Raw genomic sequence first — 24,960 nt, forward strand, 5'->3', positions numbered from 1 at the left:
CCGTTGACATTCAAATTATGTATGATCGGATAATTCCTTGTAATAAGCATGGAATTTAATGTAATAATCAATTGTCGTAATATATGATAACAACAGCTTTACAATTGTATTATGTCAACAAACGTTTGATTAGATTCATCTATTAAATCTAATTATAAAAACTTAATTATTTATTTCACTAGACAATTACTAATCAACATAATACAATATTGTACTGTTGTTAACAATTATATTCGTTGGGTATTTAATTTAAAATAATTTGGAATATTAAAGTAATTTACTTGAAAATCTTGCATATTTTATTGCTTTTAAAAAAATGTCTAGTGCAATTAAGGTCAATGAAAAAAATGAAAAAAGGTCAAAATAAAATATCATTAGATATTTTAAGAATAAATTAATTAAAATTTTATTAATTATTAATTATTTACAAAATCAGTATAAAAAAATATATTATGTTATTTGATAAGAAGATATGTTTATTTGAAAATAATGATATTTCTTTTTGAAAATTGGTCGCTCAGTTTATTATGTTCTTTTGAATAAAATATAATAATATGTCATAGCTATGGGCATGGTTCTTTAAGAGTCTGGTCTGACTGTGCCTGTGCTACATCTACTTATGGCCATAAAAAGGAACAAGAAACAGTAATGAGAATTTAACACCAAATGACAGTTTTTAGAAAAAACTGGGCTATTTTATCTCAATCATTACGACTACTTTTGGATCATTTTTACACTCGATTTAATAAAAACTATCTAATCTACTTATTTTCTATTCGATCTCTGTCTCTGAATCCATTTTAAATACCTTTATATTATAATCTTTTTCCTGATGATAATTTTATTCAAATCTGATTAAAAACATCTTTGCCTTTAGGATTGAAGTGAACGCAAATATGTAAAAATTCTTTTCAAAAGTAATAATATTTTTCCTGCCTTCATTATGACTAAGAATAACTACAAGCTCTTGTGTAATTTTTAAACAAAAATTTTCAAATGTAAAAACTCTAAGTGATTAAGTTAATCTTAAAAGAAATTTTTACATCATAATAACTGATGACTATTAAAAATAAAATATCATAGTAGATGCATTTAATTTTGAACTCTAGAATAGTCACCTCTATTTTCCTAGAAAGTTCTTTTCATGAACCATCATGCTCTCAATCCTTATTTAATAAAAGATCCGTATAAAATATGAATATACGTACAGTTAGCCTTTATATGTTCAACAGTCATAATACAACTGATTTAAGTACTTCATAAGCCATTCTAGAGCAACCCCTTCAAGTGAGCTTAAGTTGGAGTAGTTGTTTAGGATTTGTCACTGGCATACTTATATGATTATATATTTACTAAAGCATTTTATTCGCTTAATTTCCTAAGCCTACTCTGTAATGACTAGTTTTGAAGGACGACCAACTACCCGTCAGTAACTTGTCTGCAAGCTTGATGAGTTGCTGATTCATAACTTAAATCTTAACCCACGCAAGCGTGCCAAAGAGCTTGATATGTGCAGACATTACAACATGATTCATCTAAGTCATCTTTTCACATTTTCTTGTTATTTTCTGAACATAATACAACGCTGATATATCACGAATACTTGATCAATACATGCATTTGTTATTATGATATTCTATTCATACACATCAGGTGTATCAATTGAACCTACATTTCTATTTTTATTTGCACGTTACATCGATCATCAAGATGTCATATCATGAATCACAAACTGGAATTTCCAATAAATACAAACAATAAGTAGTCTAGTAATGAACGGTGTCTCATGTAATATTTATATTAATAAGCAAATATAGATATAAAGTTTCATCAAAAATGTATGTACATGCTTATATCTAAATTACTTTTTTTAATAAAAAATATTTCACAGTTTATAAACCTGTGGTTGAAAGAAACAAGTGAAAAAGAAGGAAGGTTTTAAGATTTATTTTTATGAAAAGTACGAAATTATTTTTTACACTGATCATATTTTTAAAGAAACATTAGCTCAAGGTGGAGAAATGAAGACTTATAATGCTCATCTATTTATTAAAATAAATATCATGACTTTTTATTTGCTTTTATTTTGATTCAGACTTCTTGAAATCATGACAAAATGATCGCAATTTTAGCAATGATTCCATTATATATTGTTATCATGAGTTTTAGAATAATAGGGTATTAATAAAAAGTTGGTGAATATTAATTTTATGAAGTTATTGGATAAAAAGAAAGAAATATTTAAATTAAAGTTAAATGATAATCGATTGGACGAAATTAATAACTTAATTAATAAGTTTTGAATGCCATAAATTGAACTTTATTATGTAGTGGAGTATTGAAGTAGAATTGATATAAAATTTAATGCTCTAACTACAAATAAAATATAATTTATGAGAAATAAACTTACTTTATCCAGCCTTCTATTTCTAAACTTATAAACTTACTTCATTAAACAAATGAAAGTCTATGCAAACTTCAGGTCTATCAAAATTTGTGTCACACTTAGCACGAATTTAATAAGACTCTAGTCAATCACCCCAAAGTTTGGTAAACAACAGATTGTAATGTTACAATACACAATAGAGTTTTGTGATAGAAATCTGTGCTAGACCAATCATCTTCAAAGCCATCTTTACAAGCAGAAAGGTCAACATTTTGTAATTAATTGCATTCACTGAACATTAATGATGACTTTTATCTTATTGAAACATTATTACTTGCTATTACTCCCTAACTAATCCTTTTTGTCCTTTGATCTTGATATTCCCTGATCTTACTAATTTTCATTTGATACTTCATTAATGGGATTTAGGGCACTTGAGGATAATTGAAGCTGGTTTTGCTTCACGCATGTCACTGGTGGATTTCATAACAAGACTCTCCTGTAAACCTTACAAACTACAATCTTGTTTCAGTTGATAAATTTTTGATCAAATTATGTTTGATTCGATTTCTTACAATTACTGCTTCGAGTAGAAGAAGCTATTTCTATTTTTGAATAATAGTTTCTTATTGCTTTCAACTTTGTAATTATATAACAGACAATCAAATCAATTGGATAATGGATGGTTAAGGATGATCAATACTTACAATTAGAGACAATCCATTTGGTCATGCAATTAATTTTTGGAACGATCATAAATATGATATTTATTTATTTGTTCGACATTTACATTGTTTTTTGGTTTTATTTTTATTATAAAATATAATAAAATAATTCAACAATTATTATAATTTAAAATAAGATTAATTTAGATCATGATCTATAAAATTCCAACGACTTTTATAGGTATCTTATTTTACTCTGCACTGAGTAATTCATATTGTTCTAATCCCTACTACCAAACGGAAATATAGGAGGATAATTAAATTGTTCATCTGATAATAGCATTAATGGAAATATTGTAAAATTAAATAATTATATTTAAAAAATTTTCATTGATCAATTGATCAGTTGATACGAGAGAAATCAATGTTGAATAAATATAATTGCTTTAATTTTAACATTTATTTCCAGGCCAGTGTAGGTACATCAAATATTCAATGATTTTGAATTTGATACTTAAACATGGATTGTTAAAAGCCCTTTATTTTACTCTATCATACATGAAATAGTTGTTGAAATACACTTTATTCGAAGTATTTAGCAATTTATTATTTTTTGTAAAATAAATCCATTTTTATCGAAAGCATTTAATATACAATTCTCGTGATAGATAACTGTAGCAAACAAAAGTTAATTTTATTGTATACTTGTTGTAAATCTAATTAACGCATCAAAAGTGTGAAAAGTTATCACTGAATTTTTAATATTCAATACTAAATTTATATTTTTCTAAACCCTGTCAATAGCATTCATTTTAAAAAGCATTCTCAAAGATCACTTGATGTAAACTTAAAATCTTTTTTGTTTCATCATAAAAATAATAATTGAATTTATGTTCCATTTCTGCCACAATTTCCATTTGATATTTTTTCAGTTACATTCCAAGAAATTTAATTAATCCCACTTTAATCACAGTCTGTGTTTTGCCAGAGAAAAGGGTTTTATTGTTTCCTGTATAGAACAATAAATAAAAGAAAATTGACACTGAGCAAAAAAGCTTCAATAGAAAAAAAAAGATCAAACGAAAAAAAACAAAGATGTTTTTTACGAAGAGAATTGAACTGCTGTTCAAGGGCCAAACTCTGTTTCGAGATTTTAGTGTAGAAAAGATTGACGTTTCAGTGATTTTTCATTTTCTATTGCACTTATTTTCATGTCTTTTGTTTTAGTGTATTAGATGATATTTAATAAAAATAATTGCAAATATTATTTCAAATTATTTAAATAATATTTATTTAGAAGATTAATAGATATTGAAAATTAAATTCATATAAATTTCAAATAACTTGTTCACCAACTCAAGCGTTGTATGGTCTAGTTTCAGGCTTTCGTATATAGAATTGATGTTGAAGCTGCTACCACTAGAGCAGAATAGTTTCCACAAGAGGTTCATACATCATCTCTGATAGTTAAGATAAATCATATGTGTGCAAGGATGCAGTTAAGATTAGATCGACGCGCCTGTTGCGTTATTCTTGTGCTTCACTTATAAAGTTTCCGATCACCTTTAACTTTTGCTGACCACCATGCTATTTTTCTGAATTTATATCAATCACTTCCTTTACACGTAATCTCATTCACATTTGTACTTTTGCTATTCATCATCAAGGTACAAAATAAATGATTAATACTATCACTTTTAAAAGATCTTATAAATTTTTTTTTTAATCAAATAAAATAGTTTTTATAAACATTGGAATATTGGTCCAGTCAGTGATAGAAAAGGCTTTGAAAGATAGTGTATGATAAGTTGAAAATGTAGGATAAAATATGGTGAAAATGTTCTTTATCTATATTCAGGTAGCTTTTAAAAATGTTCAAACATAGATTATTCAAATAAAAAATAAAATGGGGTGTGATTTGAAAAATAGAAAATATTTATCATAAAATCTAAATACTGCAGAATTCAACCCTCAAATATTTACATTCCTCTGACGTTTATTCTGGGTCAAATAAAGAGTTCGTTTTTGTATTCACCTGTTTGAATAATCTCAGTGAAAAATAAATTATTTTCTGGATTAATAATTGTAGTTGTTATATTGATAGACCATTATTAAATTTATCCCATAATAGCCTAAGTAAAGTATTAATAATACCTTGGACAAAGTAGTTAAACTAGTATTCTTATATCAAATTTTAAACGTCAATTTAAATTATCAAATTGAAAGCAGTTACTTGCTAGTATTATCCTGTGGCAATACAGAATATCACTAAAAATTGAGAACGAAGCACTTCAGAACAGAAATTTTAAATTGTAAACTTTTTTAGATCTCCAATACAGCTTTTTAGGTAAATTGATATTAAATTATTCGATTCTCGTTGTAACGGATGCTTTCTAAAAATTCTCACTAGTACAAATTATTAGTAAGAAATGACGACATCAAATTAGAGAAAAAAATCCATCTATCCATTTGATTAATCTATTTTAGTTATTATTAATTGAAATATCTTTAAATGAATAATTTTAACACATACAGACAAAAATAATCTTCAATCACGACAAAGTGAACATCTATTATTCGTAATAATTAATTTATTTCGTTCATTATTAGCTCAGAGTTTCATGTAAGCTGTAATTGATGAATTAATTGAAGTTGAGAAAGTATTTGAGTGATCGATTAAGTGAAAAGTGAAGTAAAACAGCAGGATGAAGTAAAATCTAACATCAAAAAACTTTTTTAATGATTTTATAGAACATATCATGAACTAGCGTGATATGATCAGCTAATTGAAAAAAATATACCCACATTAATAACATGATTTTCAAAATGAATGACATGTAGGTAAATTACCTATTATGCTCCATTGTCATTTATAACGTAGTCTATCCGGGTCATTATATTAAGATTAATTATCCTTTTGATTGATAGATTTGATTCAATCAGATTTAGGTAATTATTCATACACATCAAATTATTACACTTTGATTTTATTACTTTTTTCTTATTGAACTTAGGTATGATCACAGCATCATAAGAACTTAATAAATATTTTTTTTAGATTTAGTATTAAATTAACTGTTCTGATATACCAGTCACTTGATGGCTGTATTTTTAAAGTTTGATGCAAACAGAATAGTATTATAAATTTCAAGCCTTTGTCTATCTGCTAGTATCATCAAAGCTTCCAAACATATGAGCCCATTCCAGTGCAGTTTTTTTTTTCATTTCAAAGCTGGTTTAATTGACATTGTTTTTAACATTGTTTGATCAAAATTACTTCAGTTATTTGGAGATCATCAGCTTATAATACAAATGGTGTAGGAATTTTCATCAACAACATCCAAGTAAACACCTTCAATTATTCTCTACTGAATTGACTAATGTCATTAACAATATTATATTTATTTCTTTCAGTTACTTGAAAAATATTCGTCATCTTTATTGATATAAATAAATTTTCATAGATAAAAAACAGCCTTGCATGTAAAGCTCATTTAATCGGATTGGACGGATGTTCAGTCTGATGAGAATTTCCTGCCTTTTGATATTTAACAGTATTTGATTTTGGTGGTTTACGGTTGGAGATAAACGTCTATAGAGTGTTATAGTTGCACAGTCTTTGATTCCATTTCCCATTGGTACATATGTATATTTATCCTTGATTTTTCAAACTTAGAAAATTAATTAATATTTTTCACATTACCCTAGAGTATTGAATGAAATAAAAAATAATTTGTATAAAATATTCTTGTGAATATTATTTTTCATTTATAATTTATGTATCCTTATTTTTCATGTTATGTTTTTACTAACTCTGACAAAAGTTTTGATGAAAGAGTATCTTATATGATTTTGGAATTATGATATATAATTATATTTATGTCATAAAATACTGTGAAAATATGAAGACAAAGTATTTATAAATAAATTTAATAATGTGAAATTATTATTAAAAATCATAATGAAACTTGTGGTAGTTGTTGAAATAGGATGAAACAATAATTATAGTTGACAATAACTAATCAAAATGACAAGTGAGACTTAATTTATAGGAAGATGTTATTTATTGATTTAATAATATGTGCATTGCTTGATTGATTATTTTTTTCAAGGGTGTTCTACAAACATTAAAACTATACTCCGGATTACCACCAGACCTTGTTAGATGTTCTGACATGGAGGTAAGTAAGTTGAGTTCAGTCCAACGAGCTCAAGAATTTCATTTGAATTTCAAACAGTCTATTGACTGAAGTTTGTGTTAGTCAATAATATTTAATGATGCTCAATACGAGTTCAATTGTTCAAAATTTCAAACTATCTTCATATTTTGGTTTGAAGTATTTTAAATTATGTTCAAAATATTCCTATTTTACTAAATGAAGATCTAAATTTGATAGGAAAAATTCATTACATTTTTTTGGTTTGTTTTCTGTGGTAAAGTCTTTGAAAGATTTAATTATAAATCGTTATTTGTATGAAAAGCAGATTATTTGAATATTTAAGAATGTATTCCTTGAGAGAAAATTTCATGGAACTGATTGACAAACTTTAGTTGAGAACTGGTTCAAAAAAATTTCATTAACGTTTCTTATCTTAAATATTTAAGTTAAGAAGTTCAACGTCTTGTGGAAATTTTAAGTTTAGTCCAACATGAAGGTTCTTCATATCTGATGTTATTTATACCTATTAAATTTCATGGAACTCACTGATTACGTGTTACATTAAGTATGAACTTGTAATTAGCTTAAGAACTACTTAAGTTCATTCATAAAAAGTAATATTTTATTTAATAAAAATAAGGTTCAACTGATTCATAATCTTCAAAGGAAAAACTTGGTAATTTAAAAATATTCTTACCAAAAAATTAGAATAGAAATTTCTATTCTAATTTTATTAAGCTTAAGCTTTTCAAGAACTTATTTTCTTTTAAGATAGAATCATCTTTAATATTAAATACAACGTCTTTAAATAATCATTTCCTGGTGATAAGACATTTCTAAAAAAAATCACTTTATCACTACTTTTCACCAAAGAAAAAAGTTTGGGATAAAAATTCTGTTGGACTACTCATGAATCTTGATCTATTTAATTATTTCCTCCATTTAGAAAAAGGAATTCCTTCCTATCGTCGTTTCCTTATGGAAAACAGATGAGACTAAAAATATAATTAAATTGGAAATATTTTTATCGACTTGTTCTTACCAACCAGTAGCTTCATTTGATAAATACAATCACTAACCAATAATTGACTGTTACATAACTTTTATATTGACCTGAAGTTTCAGGATCTGCTTCAATACCACAGGCACTAGATTATTATCTATTTATTCCATCATATTTTTTAAAAACACTTCTTCTATACTAGAAACAAATTTACTTTTCACAAATTAAATTATATTTAAAATGTTATTCACTAATTTATTAAAGTATAACTGGTATTTCTGCACTAAAAAAAAATATTCATCACTTATTGATGATTGTTCCAGGTGTAAAGTTTCTATAAGTTAAAGAAAGAAATTTAATTTTTTACTATGCACAGATTTAAAAAATAATTCCAGAATATTTATATCATCATGTTATTTTAATGTCTCTGTTGTAATTCACAAAGGAATTGCAACTGGCCATTGCCCTAAGGCATTTAGCCAAGTGGAATATTTACTTTTTTTCTATTTTAAAACAACACATAAATTTTTATTATCATTTGCTTTTCAAGTTTTATTAAGATTCAAGTTGAGCTGTATTTCAGATCACCATTTTCTGTTAGTAACTATTCGATATATTTATTATATCACATCTAAACTGAATGAGATTTTCGATCATGGTGGAGATAAAATATCAATTAATGCTTGTAAGATTTACGAAGCAATTTAAGATAATCATCGTCTTTTATATTTTCTTCTTTTTCTAACTATTTCTTATGATCTGATATTCTCACATTAATTAATTCAATCTCTTAATTTCGTAATAACCAGAGAATGTAGCCAGACATTAAATTCAATTCGTTTCAATTTTCTTTCCTCAATAATAAAATATAGGTATAGATATATACGTTAGTATCATCTCCACTTGCGAATGGACGTTAAATCGAGATTTATGAGCCAGGATTATGCCCACAAGGCTGTTTTGCACAGCTATTTTATATTTAATATTCTCTTGAGTTTACCACAGTGACCCAAGGTGCTTATCATCCTAATGATTTCTTTCCTATTATCTAGATATTCATGGTAAAATTGATAACTAAATATATGCTTTTATTCTTGATTAGTTAAACTTTAAATGTTTACCATCCCAAACAACAATACTTGGATATTTTTATGAAAATTCAATAACAAGGGAAAGTTTTAGCATAGAATGGAATAGAATTTCGTGCTGATTTCTCTGAACTTCATAACAAGGAGTTAATCACGCGATGCAATTCTAAAGTTTGTTTAGTCTGACTCCCAATTAGTACGAGACATCTCTGAATATACTTTACGCTTTCAGTGACGTATAATCATTAAATACGATAAATATGTTCAGAAAAGTGTGCTAAATACAGTATATTTCAATAATAATCATCATCATACTTGGTAACAATTTAATAAAATGTTTTATATTATTAACAATGAAAAGTTATTAATGGATTAAATAAAGAATTATATTGAAGTTATTATGAAAGATCGATTATTCATGAATATTTTATATGCATTGTTCATGAGTGTATAGAAAAATATCCATTATAAATAAGTGATACTAAATTTGTATTTAATTGTTTTCAATTTTTTTTTTTAATGGACTACTTCATTTTATTTTATTTCAATCAATTAAATGAACTCAACATATGCAAATTGATAAATAATTTTCCATGTTGAGAATTTACAGCACTGTCTATAGAAGAATTAGTAGACGAGTTATCTGACCAATGATTGGTCTACCACAAACTTTGGAGCAAGGTTAGAACAAAACAACTGTCATATAACTGCTAATTATTAGTTGATGAGTAGTCTTTAGAGAAGTGATTATAAGCTCCTAAAAAGTTATAATATAATAAGGATCTTATCGTAAACCAAACTAGTTGATTAATCATGAAATTTAGAAAAGGTTTGGTGAAGTAATCATTGGTCCATGAATCATCTGTTTATTCTTATACAGGGAATTATGTTAGAAATAAAATTACTTGGAACAAAAACATTAATTTATTTATTGAGAAGTAAGTGTAATTCAATTTGAGAATAATAATCTTTTGATACATTTAATAAATATATTATTATTTCTTGTATTTTAACTGTGATGTCACAAATTATTAAATGACATCATTAAAAAGACATGATATTTAAAATAATAAATGAATTATTCTTTAATTTAAATAATGAGATAATGAATATGATTACTTATGAATTAATAAAATAATTCAAAGCCAATTGGAAATTTTATCAAATAAATAATTCAAAATCTAATTTAAATAATACAAAAATTAATTGAGATTTTATTTGTACAGATATATACTTTAAGAATGAATATTTGAGACTTAGTTTTAATATTTTAACTCAAGATAATAATTTTTAAAATAAATAGATAAAGTAATACAGTAATTGTTTTTTATAATTAATTGTTCCAAGTAATTTTTTTTATTTATACAAATAAAGATAATGTTCAATTTCTCTCAATTTAGTGTATTTCTTAAAAACCAAATATTTGTAGCACATCAGTACACAAACAAAACGATTTTCATCAAATCATATGAACTGTAAATATTTAAAAATACTCAAAATATATCATAAGTAACTCCATTAAAAAAAGTTATTAATATTAAAAAAGTATTTGTAAAAGCGAATGAAATGGAAAAAAAAATATATACTTCAAAGAGGAAGCAAAGCGAAAATTTCCAACCACAGTATAAAAGACTCGTTTCTGGAGGTTCAAGCTGATTGCTATCTAGTTCGGTATTGCAAGCGTGAAAATTGAACGGTTCGGCAGACAACGGAGATAGCAATGAGACGGCAGGCTAAGATGATGAGATGCGAAAAGAGTAAAAAGGAAGAAAAAATCACGTTCTATTAGGATCTAAAAGAACAAGTTAGGTTTTACACCATCAATACTATTGGAAACAGAACGAGAGGCAATTAGACTTTGTATTTTACAAAATAACATTTATAAACCGCCACCCATCAAATTATAATGATATTGCAGATAAAAGGAAATGAGACTTTCTCAGACTTACGATAAATATTGAGACGATAATGGGGTCAGGAGAGAAAATAATAGAGATATTCTCTGATCTTCTACAGCTATATAATTTATAAAAGTATCGATAAATTCGATAAGCTTCACTTCTTCGATAAGTTATTATGTCTATTTTCGATAAAAAAGAACAAAAGTTTATCTAATTTTATAAACAACTTTAGTCGAGTTTTAATAAATGACATAAATCATTTTTAATTAATTAGTTTTTAAGTTTTCTAGAGCACTCTTTAGTTGCAAAGATATTAAATTGGTCTACATAGTAATTTTTTAGAGTTCATTATAATTAATTTAATTAAATTAGCTTTTTAGCGCGGAAACTTGAGATTTGGAAATAGCAAAACTTTTTTTTCTATATTAAATTCATTTAATTTTGATTTGATCTTTCAATCGCATTGAACTTGTTTTCAACTTCTTTCAATTATATCTATTCTCATTACTCTAAATTTACCAATTTATTATTTAGTTATCATATTTTAAGTGTTAATTTTTCATTTTTAATCTCCATGACTGTACTTAATTATTTAAGATCCTCTAGTAATTAATTAATTCTTGCATAATAAACTCTAGATTAATAAGTCCATTTGGAATCCTTTAAAAAATTTATATAATAAAAATTGTAAAAAAAACTAGAATTATCTGAAGCATGAATACATGAAAGTGTTAATCAGTTTTGAAAAATAATAAGATATTGAAAAAGTTATCGAAATAATTAAGTTTTGATTATAAAAAGCCACATGACCTTTTTTTTATCATGCACACTAGAATCTATTGACTAGATAAAAATAGTAATATAAGTAAACAGGTAATTTACATTTATATTATATTTATTTTCACTTTAGCTCTTTCCAGAACACTCAGGATCAAGTACTTACGACCCGCTGGAGGGGTCTGGATCTATAGACATTTTTGATAAGGTAGTGATGACTATTTTTAAAGTGTTATCACTAAAATACATATTGGCTTACTGCTTTTAATAATCAACTCTATGTAACTAACATCATCATCAAAATTAACTATCATTCACATGTAACTTTTCACTTATCATCAAATAATGAATTTAATATACCCACCAGGAACCTTTGATATAATGACTATTTTCAAGAACGTCATCATGTTTCTTGATTGCACTCATGATAAAAAATTCATAATGATGATTGTAAGAATTTATTACTTTAACATTGAATCAATTATTATTGTAATCAAGTTGATAAAGATTTATGATAATGAATGCAAAGTTTTCGATTAGAAAAATAATAGATCATCTGAAGAAGTAGATGAATATTGTGTGAAAAGAGCTTACATTTAAACCAGAAGAACCTTCTGGAGAAGACAGGCGGTCGACCACTTCCTTCAATATATACATATATACTTCCTTTCAACTTGACTCTCTAAACTTTGCCTTAACGGAGAAGCAACGTCTAATTATCGGTTTACTTGTTCAAGTATATCAACAGTGATGCAGTAAAAGCTAATTTTCAAGTATTTTCCACTTACATCTCCTTTCAAGATTATATTCAAGTTAGCTAGCTCAGAAAGTAGATTAAGACAAAGAAGATATTTTTAAGAATAACAACGAAATGTAGTCAAAACAATCAACACAAAGAGAACTATTAAATGGGATAAAGTGGAGTACGTATTTACAATGACTGTCAAACAATTGGACTTTCGTGTTGAATAGAGTGTAATGTGAATACCCAAGTTCAATAACAATTATTACTCCTTTTTATAATTTATTTTAAATTTAATACAAGGATACTCCATTTAAACTGTTATGAGTTTGATGTTTTAGACTTTCTATTATTCTTCATCACTGAGCAATTTATTATTTAATCAAACATCTCCAATGTCTGTTAAAAAGGCTCAAATAATAAATTCACAGAAAAATAGTCATTAGTGACTTTATACGTAAAGTTTAATGGCATTGATTTCATGCTTGTTCAGCTTTGCTCTATGAACTTTATGGTTTCTAGCTTATTGGTAAACCAGAAATGAACAACCATTAGGTTGGTTCAATGTAATAATACATTGCTTATGAAATCAAGTAACAAGAGTTTTTATGAGCTCTTTTGAGTCAGGTTGACCAAACTTTGACTTATATTAAATTGGGTTTTAACATGGGTACAGAGTTTCTTTCAATGGTTTTAATGAGGACCATAGACTCTAGCATGATCATAGACGTGTCGTTTGCTGACAGTATCACGAGCTGGATAACATTTAGGTAAAAGCATTAAAGCTATGATTGAAAAGTTGGGTAAAAGAAATTTTTATGAGTCTATTTGAGAGTCTTTTCTCTAGGCTAATCTAAATGATTCTTTAACGTTAGATTTTATCATCATAGCAATAGCATTGGATCCTATCATAGCTGCATTCACTTATTTTTGCTTAGAATTTATGAACAGGGTAGATTGCACCTGGCTCAAACTGGTTCATAAAAATTTTCTTTACCTATCTTGGTAATGATAATTTTATTACTTTAATCCAATGGTTGCCCATGCTACGTTCAAAACTACCTCGTTTACAGCAAAGGTGGGCAACCTTTCCCTAGTTTGCTCATGAAATAGATGATGAGCACGCTAGCTAGAACTAGGTAACAAAGTTGTTTTAAAAAAATTACAAGTTGTCTACCTGATTGTTTATAATCTTGCTGTTGTTGAGATGTATCATTGATATGCATTATTCAATGTCTTCACCAAGAGCCAATAAAACTGGTATCAACATTTGAACAAATTAAAATAAATAAATGTTGATTGAAGAAGTGATGAAGGAATGTAAAAAACCAGAATATTGCACAATTAAAACAAATTGTTGAACTGTCACGTTAACCTCATCAAGTTCCTAGCAATCACACCTATAGACAATGTAACAATCGCCGTGGAAGGTGAGAGAAAGCAATCGGGCTACTGGTTGAACAACCAGCTGCGACATTCTCCACTGACGGTTTATATTAGTCGAGGCATCGAATCGACATTCGAAATTGCTGGTGTTTAGACTCTCAACACGCTGAATACTCGTGACGTTTGCGATTATCGAATTTGGAAACGCTGATAGTTGGAGGTGAATGATTGAATACAAATATATAGGTCTTACCGACAATTAACAGAGAACAATTCGTTAAAGCTTTTCATGAAAGGTTCATTACCGATAATTCAAAGCTTTGTACGTAACTTAATCACAGCAGATGTGTAACGTTGGCAATATATTTCAATTATTTTCCAATAATCATGTTACTCAATTGTTTTACAGACTCAATATGTCATTTATCTAATTATATTATTTTATAATTGCACTCTGTTTTTCAAACTGGTGAAAACGAGTATCAAAATTGAAATAGATTCAATCTAAAATCATTCAATTCAATATTTTTTTAGCTCTCCATTAGGAAGTTATTATGATGAGGTCGATTTTTAAAATTCGTGATTTTGTCATTCTTTTTTGTTTAGAGACATTTGAAAGCACATTAAAAGGTTTCAAAATAAATATCCATACGTACATTTGTATGATAAATTTACGTCGAAGTTTGAAGACGAAGATGATAGAATTTTAATTTCGTCGGAAATACTCGGTTGATACTATTAAACGTGTTTATTCTAAGCTAATCTTCATCAATAGGAATGTTTTGGAGTTTATTTGAGACATTTTTCACGTGAAATGCTCGAGTAGCGATTTTATCTATCTTGACAGATTTATTACCCTAATCCTTTGTTATTGTTTTGGAGTTTCTTTTTCGTCCATGGCCCAGATAAATTCACGGAAAATTCTCAATATAAAAATTTAAAACCTCTACCATTGTCTTGACTTGAATTTTTCTCTGTCTGACAGCCTACATAAATTTGCGAAAAAAAATTTAACACAAAATTTCATGAAGATTTTTTAATATCTATGATGAAATAAAAATTACATTTTTTCTTTTTATATTTTTACGTTCATCTACGAAAATATGTTATTAACGAAGTCATTCATTCTCAGGTAAAAATTTTTCAAACATTCATGCTCATTAGCTGAACATGTATTCGAAACGAGCTAGGAAAAAATGGATTTTAATTGAATAAATTTTTTGTAGGTAAATTATCTAATTTTAACAGAGTAGATAATTGTTGATTATTATAATTAAAAAAAAATTTTAAAAGTTAAAAAAATGATTTTGTTTCTAATAATACAACAAGAAAAAAGAAACTAGGACATTAATATTGAAAAATTTGTGTATCTAACTTATACTGCTTTTAAAACAAATTATTTTTCTATAAAATTGATCTTGCTCCATTGAAACAATATCAGTTAAGTATTTTTATAAAAAAAAAAAACGATGTATATAACATGGCAAACCTGAAAAAAATATTAATTATTGGAAAATACTTTACTAATCCTGAGCTGTGGGGTATAATAAACCTGAAAAAATCTATAAAAAAAGTATGAGGATATCAATCATTAGTCTATGTCACTTTTTCAATAAATAAAAATTTTTTAATTAATTGCAATGCTTTCAGTACTTTACGTTAAAAAATTATCAAACATTTCTGTCAATAATTGAGATCATATGCAACTGTAACTTCAAACTTTAAACTTCTGCAAAACCATGAGAATATTATTTTACTTTTTAACATAAATAAAATATTATAAATCATGCTATCTTTAATATTTCCTAGCAATTAATAATTTATATAACTTTTGACTTTGTAACTAATTGATGAAATTTCATTTAAATATTTCAACCGCCTGATATAATAACAAAAGCTCTTGATATTTTTCCAATGGAAACGCATTTGAATATTCCAGTTTGGTCGGGACGAGGATGATGAGCGAAATGAAAGTAATCCACCTCCGTTCATCACACCACCACCCCCAAATCTAGAAGGTAAGTTGATTTAATAGAGAATTAATGTTACATAATTAAGTATGAAATTCTATGTACATAAATTTTATATGTAGGTTCAAGTTTAAAAGGTGAGAAGGGTGATAAAGGTGATAAGGGGGAAAGTATTCGTGGTCCTCCAGGCCCACCCGGACCTCCTGGAACTGGATATGATTTTAATGAAGAGGTATCATTGATTTATTAACGATCTATATTTTTGAACAACCATTCACTCTACTGTTAATCATTATTATAATTACATGACACTTGAATATAATGATAAAATCATGAAAAGTATTTTAGATTAAATAATCTAATGTGAGTGAGTGATATTTTGAATAAAAAATTTTCTAGGATTTGCTGTCAAAACAATTGCAAGGTCCTCCAGGTCCAAAAGGCGATCCTGGCTCCTGTACATGTAATGCAACAGCTTTGATGACTAGTTTTTTGATGCCTAAAATGATAACAGGACCAAAAGGGGAACCAGGAGTTCCGGGAAAGGAAGGAAAGCAAGGACAAATGGGATTAACGGTAATTAAGGGACATGAATAGCTATTTCTTGCAAATTATTTTTAATATAGTAATAAATGGTAAAAAATTCAATTCGAGCAGTTATCAATAATTTTGCATATAATATTAATTAAAAAGTGAGTATATTCTATCATAAAATGAAAGCCACATGATGTAAAACATTTTGTTCCCAATCAATTTTCAAATATTACTCCAAAAATACCAGACATTATTCATCAAAAAATGATTACACGAAGAATTTAAAAAAAAATGATACTTTTTCTGGCTTCTTCATTTTTATGAATTTAAATTATAAAGTTAGAGTTATGAAAGTTTATAATGTTCGACATTCATGACCTCAAACTTTAAACTGTGATCATAGGGTGCTGCTGGACCACCAGGAGAACGAGGTCCTTCAGGACCAATTGGGCCAAAAGGTGACAAGGGTGATATTGGAACGACAGGTCCAGAAGGACCGCAAGGACAAAAGGGTGAGCCTGGAAGAGATGGAATTCCAGGTGAGAAAGGAAACCAAGGACCTCCTGGACCACCTGGAAAATCTGAAGACTTCTCTCCCCATGAAGTAAGTTTTCCAAATTTATCTCAATTAATCTCTGTTGTTTTATGTCATTCCTTTTATTGTAAATTTATCAATTAAAGTAATTGTTTTAATGATTCTGATTATAATATTTAGTCAGTAGCAATTTTATAATAAACACGCTCATTTTAGATTATCATTTTCTAATACTGTCATTGAAATTAGAGAATCAGTGAGATGATATATTCGAATGCTGTTTGTAACATGATCGTTTCTACTAGCAATAACATTTTATGACAAGTTGGATGCATTCAAAGCTTATATACATGTCCTGATAGCTTCAAACAAAATAAATTTCAGGTGATATTATCTGAATTATAATATATCTCATAGAGAATGAACTATATCTTATCATGAATATAGAATGCATGCATTTATGGAATTTGATACAATAGTTTATTTGTATAGCAAAGAAACTTTTGATACGTTGGAAATTAAACTCCATCACTATCAAAAAAATCATGATCAATAATAATTGATAAAGAGCTAGAAATATTGTGCTGCTATAGTTTTGGTAGATGTTGATAGATTTTTCTATTTGAAAATAGATGAAACAAATTTTTATAGTTGTCTTTTAGCTGCTCAATATATATTGAAGCAATTCATAAGTTTAAAACTATTTTCAACTTATAACATTTTATCAATACGATCAAGACAGTCGATATTTTATAAAAAAATTATCTTTAATAATTTGAAGAATAGAAAATGAACAACATAAAATAAAAGATTAAAATTAGACAACAAAATCAATGTTAATGACAGCTCTATAGAATGAGTGGTTCACAATTTGGTAAATTATTTCCAAAGAATAAAATAAAATTCACTCATTTCCTTTATAAATTATCGAAATGTCTCTTTTGTAAAAGAAAATTGCTCTATTCTCTTTAATTCTTTTTAACAATTTCAACGAATTATCGTAAAGACCTTTAGAATAGAATAATTAGAGAGCACATTTCAGCTTCAAGATCTGCTTGTGTTGTTTTAATTCTTTTATTGTTTGTTGTCTTAAAAAACGGAATATTTACCACCTAATTGAGTTTAATTTTCTATTAAATTTTTTTAAATAAAATCTACATTGATAAAAAAAGTGGAGAGATTAAAAACCAGAAGTTTTTACTTATGAAATATAGACAATGAAAGAATTTTTGATTCAATTTCTGTGTAAATATAAAAAATAATATTGTTAATTCCTCTTTTACTTTGAGTATACATTTTTATACTTAATTTGATTCTAGTTGTCGACATGTTTTTATAATTTCTCTACCAATTAAATCCAATAATAGGTACTTTCATAAAAAACACTGCATTCAGAGCATGAAAAAATGTTTAAGAATTTTTCCAACTAACAAGAGCTGAAGAATAGAAAAAAATTTACATTAAAAACTATGTCTTCAAGATTTTTAAAGTTTCATCGTTGGATGCTATGTAAAAATGAAACTACATTTATGGTTATTAAAAACTTCCAGGTTGTTATTTCTCGATCGAAAGTATTGTTATAACATTGATTTCCATGAATATACCTCAATACACTCTATCTCTATTATTTTATTTATCTTCCAGTTTCTTTACTTTTAATTCTTCATATTTTCTTCAATAATATTGATGTCAATAGACCGTGAAAAATTGTAAAATCGCATCAAGTATTTTAAAAGTACTTATAAAAAGTAAAATAGAAAATTAATTTCCATTTGATGATTTTAAAAATTTTGTATGCTAGATAGAATCAGTCGAAGCTATTTCTTGTTTATCAAATAAAATCTTAATTGTCAAAAATAAAATGACATATTAAATGAAAAGCATTGTAATTTATCAAATTTTCATTGAATTAATCAATAATGTGGTAATGCTGCAATGAACTAGTTGATCAAATTGATTGAATTACCAGATAGCTTGTTTACTAATTATATAGCTGATTAATAAATTGTCAGAAACTTAACTAAATTAAACTAATTTCCTTTTTCCACCATTGTTGTAGTTATCTATTATTTTTTTACATGATTATTCCAATTTAAATAATTTACTTTTAAAATACTTTTTAAATGAAATTGAAGCATTGTTCTCTCATGCGACCAGATCTATTAGCATATAGAATTGATGAATTTTCCTAAAACGTGTATAAATCTAATAACCGTTTCCAACTATTTCATAGTATCCTTTGCACATTCGCTGGTTTGGGACCTGATAGTAGATACTGAATACTATTCAAAGCATTGTTCTTGTGCTGGTAAGCATACTGGGTGCACACACGAGGTCAAGCATCGCGATTTCCCTTAGGAATACAGAAACCAATTTCCCGCTCGCCTACTACATATATCCTAACGTCAGGTGATGGGTAACGAACCGTAGAAATTATTTAAGAAACAGACAAAGATTCCAGTTGAAATATAAGTTATTGTTATCTTGGAAACATTTAATATATATTCGTGACATTTTTTATTAATATTTTTTATCTAGGTCATCACAACCAAGTTTGTTTGAAAAGGGTTTATTTATTGTTGTATGTTGTTGGAAACAGTTTATAGCTATTGAATTAATTGTTCTTATGATATTTTCCAATTTATTAAACAATTTGATATTGAGAATAAATTATTCATTTAATTACGATTTAATAAATCATTTATGCATGCAGCCTTGGATTCGGGGTATTTCACGAGTAAGTATATAAAGAGATAATTCGGATTAAATTTATATAAAAATTAGTCAATACTTGATTAACTGCTGCACTATTATTGAATATATTCTAAAAACAAAAAATCGGTTTCCTCGAAAAGCTGGGGAAATAGATGTTTATGATGAAAATGTATTACAGAGGAATTAATTTTTTTTTTTAATTTATAATAGGATAGTATTACAATGAGACCGGGATTACCAGGACAAAAAGGAGATGTGGGTGAGCCTGGAATACCCGGAACGAAAGGTGAACCAGGCATACCAGGGTCAAAAGGAGTGAAAGGTGAGATGGGACAAAAAGGATCCAAAGGAGATCATGGGAAAGAAGGCAGCCGTGGAATCCAAGGCTTTAAAGGAGAACCCGGTGCACCAGGTACTCCGGGTCTTCCTGGTGCTCCTGGAGAAAATGGTAGACCAGCTGAAAAAGGAGAAAAGGGTGATATCGGACCAGAAGGCAAACCAGGTGTGCCTGGACCTCCTGGTCCTGCTGGAACTGGTGGTGGAAATGGTGAAAATAATTCGGGTAATTAGATAAGTTGGTTCAATCCATTTAAATTAATTAAATATAAATAATTGTGATTGTTATCGATAATTACTCTTCAACAACTTTTTATTGAAACAGGAATAAGAGGTCCAAAAGGTGAACCTGGTGCAAGAGGATTCAAGGGTGAAATCGGAGTAAAAGGTGAAAAGGGAAGTAAAGGTGATACAGGTCCTTCAGGGCAGCCGGGAATGAATGGAGTTCAAGGGCCTCAAGGGGAGAAAGGTGAACCAGGGAAAGATGGAATTCCTGGAGTAACTGGCACTGCTGGGTCGAAGGGAGAAAAAGGCGAAAGAGGTCCTCCTGGAGTTACAGCAATTGCTGGAACCGGTGATTACGTAACGATTAAAGGAGAGAAAGGTTCTGAAGGTAAAAGAGGAAGAAGAGGTCGACCAGGACCTCCAGGACCACCTGGAAAACCCGGAACTTCTGGCGAAATAGGACTACCTGGATGGCCGGTAATGCATTGCATTATAATAAATAAATCAATTTGCATGTATAATGATCCTGAATTTAAATCAAAATAATATTTATCCATTGATGAAACAAAAAAGTAAATTTAAAAGCAAATTTCTTTGAGTTTTCGAATTAGGAAATATTTATAAATACTGCATACTTGAATAACGGAAATTCTCTAATGGCATGAAGAATCAAAAAGTTTTTTAAAAGAACTCTATTGTAGTTTTGAAAAAGAAAACTAATAGAAAAATCATATTTTCTTTCTATTATTCCCGTACAAACTTCATATTACGATATTCTACTACTTACTCTCAAGAGAATGCAATCCTTACAGGAATTGCATAAAAAGATTTGTTTCGAATAAAAAATACTTTACAAAATTTATATATCATACTGAAATAAAATATTTTTATGAGCACTTTTTGTTAAAAAAAATTTTACAACACATTTCAATACTGAAGCTGTTTATTTTATTGAACTCATTATCACTAAGATATGAATATTGAATGAAGTCAATTTAAAAATAATTTATAAATTAAATAAATATTTTAAAATATGATCAAATAAAAAAAAGCTACAATACATGTTTTAGTCTTTTATATTCTTCTTAGGCTCATACATTCATCTAACTTTTAGTCGATATAGTTTTCCCAGCATAATTAGTCAAAAAATCAACATCAAATATTTGATGAAATGAAGATAATGAACTACATGTAAACTTCAGTCAATTCCAGATTTGCTTGTAAAAAATTGAAAACTCAAACTTGATTATAATTAATCAACTAATTAATAACCCACTAATAAATTAATGTCTAATTAGTGATCTCATTTTAAAGTTATAAGTACACACGTTCCCAATGACATTAAAAATAAAAAAAATTTTCTTGTAATTTTTTTGCTGGCCTATATAGAACCAGTTGCATAAGGTGGGTGTAAATAAATAATTATTAGCGATGTATTGACATTATGAATTTAATTACTAAACACAATGAAATGTACAAATATTAAATTATTTGTAAAGCTCTTTAACTCGATGTTGTTTTTCTATTTTTATTGATCAAAATATTTATTGATCAGGGTCGTCCAGGACCTCCAGGACCTCAGGGACCAACTGGATTAAAAGGTGAAAAAGGTGAACCTGGTATGCTGAGTTCATATGGAAGTGTTGTTGGTGTAAGTTTCCAAATCAATTTAATTTACTCTGTTATTACTTTAATTCTCATTTAATTACATTTTAAAAAATTCAAATTCGTTTATAAGATCTTTAAGGTTTTATTTAACTTTTATCATAAAAAATTATGTCAGACAGATTTTTGTCCCCCTAACCTGACGGATTCGGGTCGCATTTAAGCTCATGAATATAGACTTTTGAAAAGGGTTCAATTCGCTGAGTATCCAGTGAGTGAATTCTCATTTCAATGATGATGAAGATTGACAGAATTTTAATGCCCAGATATAAATTTAAATATAAACATTCTCACTCACAGTTGACTATTGTATATCATTAGATAATCTTTTTTTCAAAAACACTAGAGCCAAACAAGTTAGAATTGCAGAAATAATATTCACTAATAAATTTCTAGTAGTTGATCATAAACAATATAATGTTAGTGATAGCAATAGCTGAATTTCTCATTTCAACTGATTTGATTGAGATAAATAAATTTTAAACAAATCCAACCAACGATAAACTTGAGTTCCGATAATATAAATAAGTACTATTGATTCTTATGTAAAACACTCGTATACCCATTTATTTCATGAAAAAAAAACACTTAACGCGATTTATTCCGAGTGACTGATTCGAAACAATTGAATCGAATAAAAACACGATGAGATTGGCGTTTATGTAGAAAAAAAATTTGTGTTCAAATTACTTTCATTTTGATGACAAACAATGAATAAAAAAGTATCTGTCTCTATTTTTAATCAATTTCCTTCGATCTTATATTTAAAAATAATATTTCCATAATTATCCTGATACCTTAAATAAACAAAAATTATCCTGTCTTTGAGCTAGAAATAAATTGTTTTAATTATAAGGGGAACTGAACGACTTGATTCTACAGTGGAGTTAAGTTATTTACGTGTTAGGATATTGGAGATGGTTCAACTTGCGTATTGTAGGGTCAAGTCTCCTGGACACCTCGTAAGCTAAAACGATTGAGTTACTCAATTGTTTGAAAAAATAACAAAATAAGCTTGCAAATATTACTTGGCATGAAAAATTTTACTTATATTTGAACATTTAAACATATGCATGAATGTTAAATCTTTAATTCCAAGTAATATATCGTTCAATCAAAAGTTAATAATTCAATACAACAATCCCATATTTAACAGATCAAAATTTTATCAATTCGAAGTAGCGTTTTTCTTTAAATAAATGATTCAGTATCTCTATTAATAAAAAACCAGATTCCCGTCATAATGCTATTGATTATTCTTATCTTCTCTATTTGTTATTTATGTTACTTCACTGGACAAAAAATATCGATAATTCATTTACTTCATAAACACATAGATAAAAGGAGATAAAGGAGAAAAAGGAGATGAAGGATTTCCGGGAAGTCCAGGATTTCCTGGCAAAGATGGACAGAGAGGATTGCCTGGACCTCCAGGACCACCAGGACCTCCCGGGTTATCACTAATTGGTCAGAAAGTAGAATCTGGTATTGGAAGAGGTCATATTTTTGGAGAAAGGGATTATTATGGTGCCCGTCAAGGTATATTTACTTATGAATTATATTCGCAATTAATTTCGTACTTATTGTATAAAACAAATCCTGTAAAATAAATCCTGCATTTAATTGCATGCTACAAGGAGCCAGAAGTAGTATTGATGAATTGAAAGTTATTCGAGAATTGAAGCAATTGAAAGAATTAAAAGAACATTTTGGTAAAGTATTAATCATGTTATATTATTAAGTAGATTATTCGATGCACTAACTTTATATAAGCTTCTCAAACTCATTAGTTATTGTGCTATATTTTTATTTAGGGATTAGCTTGTATAGATTATTGGTTGCTTAGTTTGATATACTTTAATTAAGATAATGTTTTAAAAGTGTTCAAAAGAAGCTACAATTTAATCCATCAAAAGAGAATTTTTTTCTTTCGAATATAGTTTGAAAGTATTCTTACAAGAAAATTGAAGGATTGCAAATCTACCATTGAAAACGTTTCCAATAGTAGATTTGATAAATAAAAAAAAAATCTAAATCTGCCCCAATTCATTTACATTCAATCAATTTTCTTTAAAAATAACTCCTAATTTTCCGAGCCATCAATTTCAAAGCTTGTATTTATTTTCAGAACTGTTTATCAAAGCATTTAGTTGTTTTTAATCATGAATTTTTTATGATAAGTAATTGATTAAAATCAATAGCCCAACTTTAAATGTTAATAGTAGCATAAAAGAATTCTGTCAATTTGGAAATATTTCGTGAAATAAATAATTAATATTTAGCAGCTGGTAGTGGAGGAACGAAAGGATCTCATGAATCAACAACTAAAATAGTCCCAGGTGCAGTGACATTTCAAAATACAGAAGCAATGATAAAGGTACTGTTCAATTCAAATAAAAGCTCAAGTATAAACATGAAAGGTTTTTATACTCACTAAAAACAAAATATTTATTTATTTAGATGTCAAATGTGAGCCCTGTTGGAACATTGGCTTATATCATTGATGAAGAAGCATTATTGGTTCGTGTAAATAATGGATGGCAATACATAGCAGTAAGTTGATTAAGAAATTTATTCAATTTACAAAAACAAATTTTTTTAAAATAATTGTTCAGTTATTAGTTTTGATTAAACACTATATAAATTTAATGATTTTTTATCAGCTTGGAACATTACTGCCGATATCTACAACACCTCCACCAACTACAATACCACCACCAGCTAATCCTCCCTTTGAATCATCGAACCTTATCAATCAAATACCTGTAAAAGCCAATGGAACTGGGGTGAGTATTTTTTAAATCCTTGATTTTTCTCGATACCATTATTCGTGAATATATACATCACTGTAAACAATGATGCAGAAAGAAAA

The 24,960-nt window shown here is 27.6% G+C and overlaps 1 protein-coding gene across 16 annotated transcripts in view; it reads left to right on the forward strand.

The window, feature by feature from the left end:
* Mp (Multiplexin) overlaps nt 1-24,960 on the forward strand; it is a 100,338-nt gene that overhangs the window by 71,367 nt on the left and 4,011 nt on the right. For 3 of the 16 annotated variants that reach the window (XM_035095183.1, XM_035095219.1, XM_035095191.1), the window contains exons 6-21: nt 7,164-7,232; nt 12,114-12,188; nt 16,048-16,126; nt 16,201-16,310; nt 16,478-16,654; nt 17,016-17,216; nt 19,861-19,884; nt 20,073-20,424; nt 20,524-20,900; nt 21,813-21,827; nt 21,979-22,074; nt 23,426-23,627; nt 23,726-23,800; nt 24,371-24,465; nt 24,549-24,641; nt 24,752-24,874. In XM_035095183.1, the coding sequence (XP_034951074.1) occupies nt 7,164-7,232; nt 12,114-12,188; nt 16,048-16,126; nt 16,201-16,310; nt 16,478-16,654; nt 17,016-17,216; nt 19,861-19,884; nt 20,073-20,424; nt 20,524-20,900; nt 21,813-21,827; nt 21,979-22,074; nt 23,426-23,627; nt 23,726-23,800; nt 24,371-24,465; nt 24,549-24,641; nt 24,752-24,874 (2,163 nt within the window). The remainder of the gene's footprint in view (nt 1-7,163; nt 7,233-12,113; nt 12,189-16,047; nt 16,127-16,200; nt 16,311-16,477; nt 16,655-17,015; nt 17,217-19,860; nt 19,885-20,072; nt 20,425-20,523; nt 20,901-21,812; nt 21,828-21,978; nt 22,075-23,425; nt 23,628-23,725; nt 23,801-24,370; nt 24,466-24,548; nt 24,642-24,751; nt 24,875-24,960) is intronic. The other 13 variants (XM_035095199.1, XM_035095227.1, XM_035095260.1 and 10 more) reach the window with 10 other exon arrangements.

Source organism: Chelonus insularis, unplaced genomic scaffold (genome assembly GCF_013357705.1).
Source record: "Chelonus insularis isolate UGA/USDA-ARS -01 unplaced genomic scaffold, ASM1335770v1 contig_116_pilon, whole genome shotgun sequence".
Taxonomy (NCBI): Eukaryota; Metazoa; Arthropoda; class Insecta; order Hymenoptera; family Braconidae; genus Chelonus; species Chelonus insularis.